Source organism: Squalius cephalus (genome assembly GCF_949319135.1).
Source record: "Squalius cephalus genome assembly, chromosome: 12".
Lineage (NCBI taxonomy): Eukaryota > Metazoa > Chordata > Actinopteri > Cypriniformes > Leuciscidae > Squalius > Squalius cephalus.
This window is the reverse complement of record NC_137133.1, coordinates 28289863-28302456: the sequence shown is the minus strand read 5'-3', so window position 1 is coordinate 28302456 and position 12594 is coordinate 28289863. Positions and strand designations below refer to the sequence as shown.

Here is a 12594-nt window from a genome sequence, read left to right as displayed (position 1 = left end):
ACCTGATATATGGACCAGACCTTTTGCTATGTAGTCAATAGTTTGACTATGTGGCTATTTGGACTACCTTCCCCCACTAAAAAGATCAAACAAACACAGGTTAAACAGGTGAAAGGATAAAAAAGGTTTTGTTTTTGCAATGCCATGCTGTGAGAAGCAAATAAACAGGAAATGGTGGAGGGCATATGTAGTCTGGTAATGAGCAGAGAGAGCCTTTCCTCCAGACTCTATAAACAGACCTCTCTTACCTGCACAATGCTGTATTGATCGATCAGTCAATCGTGTCACGGCAGAGACCTGTCCTGTGTTTGTGCTAAGCTTTCATTCCAACCCCTGCCTCCCTGCGCTCTCAAATCCAACCTGGCAAAAGTAACAGGGCCTCTTTATCCAAGATCAAGGCTTGGTTTTCCATCTGCATGATATATTCCCGGCATGCGCTCATCATTCAGTCTTTCTTTCTGGGGCTGGCACTGATAATACAGTTATACATGTTAATCAAATCACAAAATAAAACCATATATCCTCTGATGTAAAGTTGCTATTTTAATCGCTCATTAGCTTTGTCTGTAGCCTTTTCTGATTTTTACATTTTAGTTGGGTAAATGTCTTTTTAAATATTAGTTTTATTTGAGATTTTCTTGTAAGAAATGTATAAATATAATTTTAACAATAATAATGATGATATTAAAATAATGATATTTTATTTATAATTAATTTTAATATTAATATAAATAACATACTATAATAATGTTAATATGATTGTTTTTCATTTTTATTTATTTTAAATGTACTTTTTATTGTTTGGTATGGTTTTACGGTGCATATGCATTTGCTTTCATTTCTAACAAAGTTGAAATCTTCAGACAAGGATGATATAGTGTTACATTTTGTTTAGTTAAAGTGACAAATATCGAAATATGTCACTTCAACTACATTTTTAGCATTTCGAATGCCTCCTTAAGTAATTTGTCCGGGCTCTGACTCTTGTTTTGGTGCTTAGCCATTTTTTAATGCACAGTGGCTTGAACTACTGCTGATGGTTCTTTTTACAGATAATCTTTTCCCCTTTCCCTGATATATAATGTCCTAATTAACTCTTGCTGTCCAACTTAGCAAGATCGATGCGCCAGCGCTCCATGTTACTCTCTCTCTCTCGCTCTAAAACCTGGTTTTCTGTTACTCTTTTGGGGCCTGTCCAGTGCACTTTACATTATTGATCAGATTTAAATGTCCTTAATGCTTTACCATAAGTTTTCAAAACTGATGCTTAATTCTGATTTTTCCTCTCTTTCCACAGGCCCCCAGTTGCCAAGACAGACCCCTCAGGTGCAGAATGGCCCTTCGCCAGAGGAGCTGGAGGTGCAGAGAAGGTAAATACCAATGTTAAAGACACTGACTGCAGTTAACAGTACAAATAGGTCTTGTTGTGAAGAAGTCACCCAAAGGGTTCCATTCAGCTTAAATCAATCAAAAAGCCTGCAGATGAGATTCAAATGAGATTTGTTCATCATTTAAAGGTGTGATAAGGAAATTATATGTTTCAAGGGTCTTATTTGTTTTCCCAATCCCAATAGAACCGTGATCTTGAGCTTTGTAGTGTATTTGCCAAAATGTTTTATTAAGGTGTGAAATTAGTTTTACTGGGGAAAATGGATTAGTACACCTTAAAAGTCTTAAACACAAAACAACTTCCACCTTATGGGCGAACATGTGCACTCATAGATGTGCACTCACCGTGTTGACATCTGCATGTGTGAATGTGAGAATATGAACCAGGTGAACCCTCACACTGCAGAATCAAACACAGATAGTGTTGCAATGTAATGTTAATGTCTGTTGGACTAAGTTCAGTTAAATCACCACTTTGAAGCTCTGAATTCGCTTTTTCATGAGCGTGTTTTTATCAAGAATTCTGTGGACTTCAAAGACTGTTACTCACCCAGGTCTTGTTAATGAAAAGCTTTTCTGCAATGAGTTCCCAAAGGAAGCAGCAGTCAAGGTTGAGGCTGCTTGACTGGAATATACATGCTCAAAGCTCACAGCCTCCTTGACAGATGTTTTTCTTTCTACTTTTTTCTTCAATAATACCATACTATTGATGAAACTTTTGCATCCTTATTAGATTTTATTGCAGTAAGGCTTAAAATGTTACCATATAGCACAAGAGGCTGTGCTATATGATGTGTAGTCATGTTAACTCTTTCCCTGACAGTGTTTTTGAAAAATGTTGCCAGCCACCGCCAGCATTTTGAATCATTTTCACAAAGGTTTCATGGCCCCTAGAATAATTTGTTGTATGAAAATTTGAATATGCAATATATCAAAAGAACAGACCCTCTGTTTTTAAACAAACAAACAAAAAAGTTTTATTCTAGCTTCATGCATTCCTTTTTATCAACACTTGAATATGGGTAAGATTCATAAAAAAACGAAGAAAAACACATTAACATTAGGCAGTTTTTATTTATATGCTGTTTAATATTGATGATTGCGTTATTTTACATATGCATCTGTTTACATATGATATTGTTTATTTCTGCTTCTTTTTTGCCTGTGTTTTGATCAGGACAATCAGTACTCTTTCAGAAGTTGTGTAATAGCGCCCCCCCCCCCCCCCCCCCCCCCCCCACCGTATAACAGTGTAAACACGGAAAGCCGGAAATTTCCGTCAATGGCTGGCAAGCGTTGTCTCATAAATGATGGAAATTTCTATCAATGGCGGGAAAGAGTTATTTGCTGTTGTTAGACATGACATTTTATATCTATTATTATATAGTGAAAAAGGGTCATAGGAATTAAGAGGGTAAGTAGCAGTCAGGCACTGCTAATTAAATGCCTTTGATTAACTGATCATCAGCAAGCACGACCATCTCTATAAACCCAGAAGTTTTGGCAGTTCGCTGTTCTAGAGCATTCAGGTGTGTAACACAATGTCAAGGAGGAAAGGCATCAGCAATAATCTTAGAGAAGCAATTGTTGCTGCCCCCAACCTGGGAAGTGTTAAACAGCCATTTCCAAACAATTAAAGACCATCATTCCACAGTGAGGAAGATTATTCACAAGTGGAAAACATTTAAGACAGTTGCCAATCTTCCCAGGAGTGGACGTTCCAGCAAATTCATCCCAAGGTCAGACCGTGCAGTGCTCAGAGAAATTGCAAAAAACCCAAGTTCTAGACCTCATACTGGCCATACAGGCCTCAGTTATGAAATGTTAAGTTTCTTGACAGTACAATTCGAAAAAGCATGGCATGTTTGGAAGGGTTACCAAGATAAAACTGCTACTCTCTAAAAAGAACATGGCAGCACGGCTTAGATTTACAAAGTTGCTTCTGAACAAAGCACAAGACTTCTGGAACAATGTCCTCTGGACAGACAAGACCAAAGTGGATATATTTCGCCATGTTTAGTGGAAACCAAACACAGCATATCAGCACAAGCACCTCATACCAACTGTCAAGCACTGTAGTGAGGAGTGATAATTTGGGCTTGTTTTGTAGCCACAGGACCTAGGCACCTTGCAGTCATTGAGTCGACCATGATTTCCTCTGTATACCGAAGTATTCTAGAGTCAAATGTGAAGCCATCTGTCCGACAGCTAAAGCTTGGCCCGAAATTGGGTAATGCGACAGGACAATGATCCCAAGCGCACCAGCAAATCTACAACAGAATGGCTAAAACGAAATCAAGGTGTTGCCAGTCAAAGTCCAGTCAATGTCCAGACCTCAACCAGACTGAAATTCTGTGGCGGGACTCTGTGCATAAATAAATGCCCACAAACCTCAAAGAAATGAAGCAGCGTTATAAAGAAGAGGCAAAAATTCCTTCAGAACGATGTAAGAGACTGATAAATTCATACAGAAAATGATTACATTAAGTTATTGCTGTTAGAAGTGGCTCTACAAGCAGTCGAATCATTAGGTGTACTTTGTTTGTCACCCATGGCTTCTCCATTTTGGGTTATTTTTGTTAAATAAATAATGACAAAGTGTATGTCGTGTTGTTGTTCATCTGAGATTGTATTTACCTAATTTTAAGACCTGCTAACTACCAGATTTTATATATATATATATATAAGTATATTTAATATGTATATTTAATATGCGTATGTATATTGTGTGTGTGTGTGTGTATATTTGTATACATATACACATTTTAGATGAACAACAACACCTGATATATTACACTGTGTCGTTATTTATTTAACAAAAATAAAGCCACAATGGTGAAGCCATGGGTGACAAACTAAGTGCATTTAGTGTGATTTAATTTTTATTAATGTGTGGCTTTTGTGGGTGCGTTAGCAGAAAATCATTACAAAAGGGCAGAAAGATTATGAATGACTTTATGAAAGTTATTATCCTTTGCTTTGATGGAGAGTAGGGAAATATCTTCTATAGCTCTGTTACATGAGTGTTTCTCCATCAGTGATGTATCATTCCATGAGACGTACCCAGAGGAGTCTGAGGCGCTCTGTAGAATACTGAACATGATCTCAGTCTTTTGATGGTGACTCAGCATTGGTCATGTCCTACTTCTTTGCTACAGAAGAGATGTCAAATTTTCACAGGCTTTATCTGCAGAGCCCCTGCAGCCTGTGAAAACATTAACTATTGGTGTATTCCCTGCGTGCTGTAAGCCATTGGACACCGTTGCGCGTCCTGCATAACAAACATTGTTTGGCTGCCTTTTTCGCTCCAGACAAACATGCTCCACAGCATAGTGAAGAGCCTGAGGAGTGTACATGGATTCAGTACACTGCACACACAATACTGATTTGTAATCATCTGTGTCAAGTGTTCACATGGCTGTGTTTTTGAGTTTATTAAAATAGTGTGGGACGGACAGTGCTTGCACTCTTGATAGATGCTGTGGACTGTTTAATAGCTCTGGCCTTCCCTTCAAAACTATTGCCTATTTTTCAAAAAATAATGTTCCGTGAAGTGATTTTTCTCTGTTTTGTATTCTAGTTATAGTCAAGGTCACAGAGTCTTTGTAAACTGTGTGAATTTATATTGCAAATAAAATGAACCGATTTCTGTCATAAAATGTTCTATAATGTATTCACAGATTTACCATAGGGTGCCCCAAGATCCCAATTTCAGCATAAGTTGTGATAGAACATCAACTTAGACCCCAGTTTAAGCATAAATATGCTTTCATGCTAGAGAAAGTGTTGGGTCAGATTAAAATAAGCTGGAAATATAGTGACTTGGAGTGCTAAAAAGCATGATGGAACCCAGTGTTTAGCATTATTTGTATGTAATAATACATATTTGTTTATATAAGATTTATTCATATTTTGAATTGACTTTTTTATTTTAGTACAATTTTTGTTATTTTTTATATATATTTCTATTTAGCTTTAAAAAAAAATATTTCAGCATTTAGATTGATGATTTTAATAGTTTTAGTTTTAGTTAACAATAACAATACTGGATCCATCTCTTTGAAATTACCATTGTTCAAGGAATGCTAGTATAATACCATTTCTATTTATTCATAATTTTTATGCCACTTTTTTGGGTGCACAGAATTCACAATTCGATTTTGATTCTCAACTCTCACTTTATTTCAGATTGATTTGTGTATATATTTCATTGTCTATTTGACTGACATATAAGAGAAATGGCATAAGTTCACTTTTCAAGTTCAAATTCACTTTATTTATATAGCACGTTTACAACAGCCACTAGGCTGACCAAAGTGCTTTACAGAACAACCAAAAAAATAATAAATGCACGCTCCCCTCTACGCTCGAGTCTAACGCGAGGGACTACCAGCAGAGCCTGGTTGTAGGATCTTAGGCTTCTGGATGGAGTGTAAGGATGAACAAGTTCAGAGAGATAGGCAGGAGCTAGGTTATGTAGAGATTTAAAAGCAAAGAGTAGAATTTTAAAATCTATTATCTGTCGAACCGGCAGCCAGTGTAGAGATTTGAGAATCGGAGAGATGTGGTCATATTTGCGACACTTGTGTAGAAGTCTGGCCGCAGCATTTTGGACTAACTGAAGACGAGCAATTTGAGAACTTGATATACCGCAATATAAGGAATTGCAGTAATCTAGCCGAGATGTTATAAATGCGTGAACAGCCATTTCCAGAGTTTTCGGAGTGAGAAAACCTTTGATTTTAGACAGACGAAGTTGGTAGAAACTGGAACTGATTACGGATTAAATGTGTTTGTCAAATTTAAAAGGCTGTTCAACAAGAACACCTAAGTTCCGCACTCCTGGGGATTTAAAAGCCGATAGACTCTCTAAATCAGGGCTTATACACTGAGAATTTTCATTTGGGCCGAAAACAATGACCTCAGTCTTGTCTTCATTTAGAGAGAGGAAATTTTGGGCTAGCCATGCTTTAACCTCCTCTAAGCGTAGCAGAAGAGAATTTATCGCTACAGGATTCTTTCTCTTGATTGGAATATACGTTTATTTTAAGTTTAATTTTGGGGTGAACTATCCCTTTTATATGAAGTTGAAACTATCATTCATACATTCTAACATATTTTGTTCGTCAGCCAGGTGTTGTAATGTACATATAGGGCCCTATCTTACACCCGGCGCAATGCAACGCCAAGAGCGACGCAAGTGTTTTTTGCTAGTTTCAGTCCGACGCAGTTATCATTTTCACGTCCTGCGCCACGTTGTTTAAATAGCAAATGCATTTGCACCCATTTGTGCGCCCATGGGCATGCTGGTCTGAAAACTAGGTGTGTTCTGGCTCATTGTTGGCGCGTTGCTATTTTGAGGCAACAGAATATGTTGCCAATATATGTAGGCAACAAACGCAATATATATATTTTTGTTATTTAATGAGCGTGTTAGTAATGTGCGCCTATAGGCGGGTCCACAACGCGCGTACACTCTGCTTATTAAACACAGGGACGCACAGCAGCACACAAACATGCCAAATATTTTAAATAAAAGGATTACAATGTAAAATTTTATTATTGTGTACTTAAAGATATGATGGAATCCGGCTTGTCCCGTAGATGATCTCCTTGCGCACGAGCAGTTCCGTTTGCGCTCTGGAGACGGCTTCGGTTTTTCCACTATCAAATTCCGTCATGTAAATAGCGAATATGCCATGGCGCGAGCGCAACTGGCATTTTAAGGGAATTGGAGATGAGACTCTGATTGGTTTAACGCACGTAAATCCCAAAACACACCCATTACTCATTATGAGAATAGGGACAACCCTTTTAGACCATGCCTGGCGCGGCAACCATTTTTCCCGTTGTTAAACTGGCAAAAGTGGATTCGGACACGCCCTAAGTGAACTTGCGCCGTGCGCTTTAGACCATGCGCTTAGATCGTTAAAATAGGGCCCATAGTGGAAATGCTCCATATAAGGATATTTTCCTCTGTCTGTGAAAGATCAGCCAGAAAGTGAAGGGCTCATATTCTCTGAAAGAATGTCTTTGAGTGCGTGTAATGGAGTTGGCCTGCTGCCGCCCACCCGGCCGGCCGTGGCGTGCCGGCCCATAGCCATATTTAGCTATTGCAGTCAATGGAACCGGGTGCATGCTTACTGTCTGATGTCATCTCATGATGCAAACCTGATACAATGCGGCTGAGAAGGAGAGCAGAAGAAAGGAATGAGAAGCAGGTTACTCACAGTCATTTATAAACAGCCGTCAGGACATCTGCATACTGTCAGATGATGAATTAGTAGTGCTGTCAGACAGACTAGAGGAGTCTGGTGGTGTGAATGAGATTTGTCAAAAGGCTGCTTAGGTCACTATATTATAAGTGTCACATACTAGCATGCTATAGTTTTCTCTGAACAGTCACCTTGAAAAAGTCACCACTAAAGACCGCCTTTAAATGATGCATGAGTGTGAAGAAATTGTCGTTGCATAATATCCTAATACTCACTGTAACAAATATATTGACGCAATGACAGAAAAGTGCAGTTTGGAACTTAAAGACTTAAAGAGGATTTGTCACTCAGTCTTCTGTGGTTTCACATCTAAATTCTCTTAGTATGAGTCAGTGTCAAGTGTCCATTTTTGTTTGTGCAAAAGAACCACTATGTTTGAGGCCTAGAATGTTTCTTCCTAGAGCAATTTTTTAGCTTCTATTTTTGTCTTTTAATTTTGTGGAGTGTTTTAGTACACACATGCTTTGAATTAGAGGCTTGAGCATTTTTGTAAACCTCGCAATGAAATGATGACAAAAAAATTCTCGCACGACCTCAAAAATGGTGCATTTATACCCTTTTTGGTCGAAGTGCATGCCGTCCCTTGTACTTAAACATGCTGCTTGTGTGTCCCTTTCATGCTGGGAAAAATTAATATTTGGCGGTGTCTCTCGTCACCAGAACATATGGAGTAGTTTCCAATGGATGACGTGTATAAATATGTTGTAGTTTTTAGCTTTTTTTTTTTTTTTTTTTTCTCCTAGCTGTTTTAACTCCATCTTCACTCCAGCAGGACCGCAGTGACATGTGGGTCGACTTGTGTTCTGTGAGCCAAAAATATACTGTATTAGTATTTGATTAAAAAGACATGAAGTGGCATAATGGGAGGATAAAAATAGCCAGCAAGGACGCTGGTACAGGTTTGCTGCTCTGCCGGCTTTCAGCACATCTGTCAGGTGGAGACACAAAAGCCCATTTTCCCAACTGAATCCCGCTAGCAGGGCGAGATTGGAGCAACCACCTCATTAACAGACTGATGGCATCATTTAAAGCTGATCGTCATAATCATCGCCACTTCTTCACACTTCAGCACAATAATGCTCCCAGATCGCTCGGCAGCCACGTCCGGATGTCTGTCATCTCTTTATGAATGACCCTTCATCTACAGAAAGCCCTCATCCTGCTTTCTGAGCTCCTTTGGGATGTGCTGCACCGCCCTCTCTGCTCAGAGATGTTCTTCCTTCTGTATAGGGGAGAATCAGAGAGCCCAAATCTGTCTAAATTTTGGAGGAAGCCTTGCAAAAGAGACCATATGGCTTAGCTTGGACACAGCCAACTTTAACCAAATTGCTGGGCCTTTCCAGGAGAGAGGGGAATTGCACTTGCCGAAAAGACTTCAGTATGGTGCTCATTCTGCTCACTTTCTCACAATGGTCTGTCATTGTTTAATCAATGTTGGCCTCTTTTCTACATGTAATTATTATATTTTTTTAAGATTGCAGTAATTTTCCCTGTCTTTTGGACTACTTTTGCATAATTATTATAATTTTCTTCTATATCACCAATCTTCATACATGATTTTGGTGTTTTCAAGTTGGAAACGATATACATAACTCTTCACATTACATCTTTATGCATTTTAATGAGTCTTTTTTTTTATTTGTTTGAGTAAAATAGCTGAAAATCCTTGCTGGAAATCAAAGCTGCATTTGCTTAAAGCCATACTGCATACGATAATAAAACTTGCTTTCATAGATTGTATATAACTGTATTTGAATAGAAGTGTATTTTTGTGTTACTATACTAACAGATTTTTTCACTTTATACTCAAAACAAGAAAAAAAATCTTCCAGTACACAGTAAGACGAGATAAGTTTGTATTCAAAGATAGTTCACCCCAAAATGAAAATGTTGTCGTCATTTACTCACCCTCAAATTGTTCCAAACCTGTAAGTTTATTTCTTCTGCTGAACACAAAAGAAGGTATTTTAAAGAATGTTGGTAACCTGACAGTTGATGGGCCCCATTGACTTCCATAGTATTTTTTTTTTCCTGCTATGGAAGTCAATGGCTACCGTCAACTGTTTGATTACCAACATTCTTTAAAATATCTTCATTTGTGTTCAACAGAAGAAAGGAATTCATACAGGTTTGGAACAATTTGAGGGTGAGTAAGTACTGACAAAAAGATACATTTTCTGAAGATAATGAAGATAAATGTAAGGTTATCTTGTTTCAAAAATTGTAAAATATTTTTACTGGAAAATTAAACAAAAATACTTAATTTTTTCTCTTTTTTTGCAGTGTAATGCGATGACTTAATGAGCACCACTGTTATTATACTTATAATATATACAGATATTTTTTAATGATTAAAAAAAAAAATATTCTGTATTTTGCATTGTATTATCACCCTGTTTTAAAATCCAATGAAGTCATACTGCCTTTAGAATCTGTTGTAGTAAGTTGTTGGAAGACATTCTGAATCAGGCTGTGAGCCGCCTACACTCCCTTAGCTACTGTTTCCTTGGTAACTGATGTCAGGAACGGAGACGCCAATAAATGGATCTGCTGCATGTTTCCCATCTTTCAAGCTCTTATTCCATGCTCGAGAAGGGGGTGTTTGAGAGGGAAAAAGTAAGCAAATTTTGCATTGCTTGTCATGGTTCCTATATTCAAAATGCTCTAGACTGCAGTAAAATTACTCTAAACTAGTGCAGATTCCAAATTGCTATCGCTTTGGCCTGCTATTTAATCATTTTTATCATTTTTACAGGGACTTTTTGACTTCTTGACTGGGCAGGTTTAACTTCTTGAAAGAATACTGAATGGCCCTTTGACAGATATGTCTGGTCTGTTCCAAAACATGAGAACAATCCCAGCCATGCTTCATTATGTCATTGCGGTGGAACAATGAAACATAGCCTACCTTTCAGTGCCTTTAAGATCCACCAACTTTGTTGAAAGGGGTTATTATGTAAATGCATAGAAATGTTGAAGAACCAAGGTGCTGGTTTTCTCTGACATGATCATAAAGAGGTACATACATACAACGATCCATACAATTCAATTCACATACGAAAATGAGCTTCAACTCCTATTAACGAGGAAAACGCCTATTAAACATGAAGTTGAGGGGTTACTGAACCCCTCAACCCCATATTTTGGCCCCTTCCGGTCTCTCGCCTGAGACCAGATCCCGCTTCTAATCTGAAGTGTTTGTGCTGCTCGTTATTTTCAGAATGTTGTGATCTCCTATGCCAGGGAATGCATATGTATCCAATGTGACTAGGCACAAATAAAGCACTCAACCGAAATGGTGCGAACAGGTTTGAGGTGTCGTTCTTATTTAAGAAACAAGGAGCGCACACATTTGATCCAATAAATCCTTTTTCCTGTTGGTCAAACGCCAGTTTGGTTTAAAGTGATGTTTGTTCTGGGTTTATTTTCAGCAGCTTCCGAAAACAAGAAGCCCTTGATTTTATTATGACCCCTCCATCCGTGTAGGATCGCTGGGATTGCACAGCAGTTGCATCATGAACAGTTAACCTCACCTGACCCGTATTTGTCATGAACCATCCTCGCTCTCATGTTTAAAATTAAATATAGACCTTTAATATCACATGTCCATTTTACCTTATTTCTCTTAAGTGTTCGGTCAACGCTCCTCTCTATAGGGGGCTTGTTTTAATACCCTGTTCAAGGGGTGACTTATGGCTGGCTCCGCTATGGCTCCCGTGAACTTTTGCGGTAGTATATTACCACAGACATGAGCGAGGCTTCCTCTGCTCTTTAATTACATCTCTGAGAGCATGGCTCAGGCTCAGCAGGGATTTTGGGGGAAGTGGGACACGCTCTCAGCAATCCACCCCGCAACAGCCTTTCGTAATGTAGTGGCTCAGAATACATCCTCTGGGAACCCAGGTACAAGAACAACTCTGAAACAAGGCAACTAAATTAAGCAGATATAGAGAACTCGGGCAGTAGACTAAGCATATGGAAGCTCTTTTTGGAAGGTCTTCATAGTAGACCTTGTGGATTCATGGTTGGCTCTTTATAGTTTTATTCCCCTCGACTCAACCCAACTGCACTTGTATCAGTTTCAGATGTTGAACAACTGACCCTTTGCTAAGCCCCGACCCTTGGTGCAGTGGTAAAATTTGCTCAAAGTGGTTCAAATTGACCTTACGACAGATAAATGACTGACAGCCCAAAATAGCCAATCTGAGGGTACGTTTACACGACAAAGTTTTTCCTTTGCGTTTTTTTGTGTACAGGCGGCTACGTTGTCAAAACGATCCCCATTCACACGGATCCGCGAAAATGATTTAAAACGCTGTATTATGCATTGTAGTTGGCGATGTCACTTTGTAAAAAATCACTATGAGCCTATAGACGGAACATGTAATAGCATGACATCACCGTTTTCACAAATTTTAAAAAAACAGTTTGTTTTCAGGCCCGCAAAACGCTGTTGTCGTTTAAATAAACGACCAAAACGCGCAACAAGTGTTCCGTTTTTAGTCTTGTAAACGGCGCCTAATCGTTGCACAGAGAAGCCTTGTGGCTATCTGCCATTTTGTTTGTCAAGCTATCATTTTGGCACATTTGTTTACCCTGCCATTTTGTTTGTCAAGCTATCATTTTGGCAAATTTGTTTACCGTAACTATGGTAAAAAGTTGTTTTATGGCACATGTAATTTGAATATCCAGAGTGGCTAGTTAATTAAGTTTGGTTCGTTCCATTCCCGAAATCACCTGGTAATCTAAAAAAAAATGCAAGTGTTGGACCAGGCTTGTCTGTCTTTATGACATTGGCCTTTGTTAATTTTTAACTTCTGTGATTCCGCAATGTTCACTCCATTAAATAAAAAGACTGTTAAGGTTTGTGTGTTTGGGCAGTTTTCATTAACACTAGTTCCAATTTAGAGTATCCGCCCTTTAAAATTGG

At 38.5% G+C, this 12594-nt stretch overlaps 1 protein-coding gene across 7 annotated transcripts in view; it reads left to right on the top strand.

Annotated features, from left to right (window-relative positions):
* Positions 1-12594, top strand: part of enah (ENAH actin regulator) — a 109724-nt gene that overhangs the window by 79097 nt on the left and 18033 nt on the right. For all 7 annotated transcript variants that reach the window (XM_079887383.1, XM_079887387.1, XM_079887385.1 and 4 more), the window contains one exon: positions 1298-1370. In XM_079887383.1, the coding sequence (XP_079743509.1) occupies positions 1298-1370 (73 nt within the window). The remainder of the gene's footprint in view (positions 1-1297; positions 1371-12594) is intronic.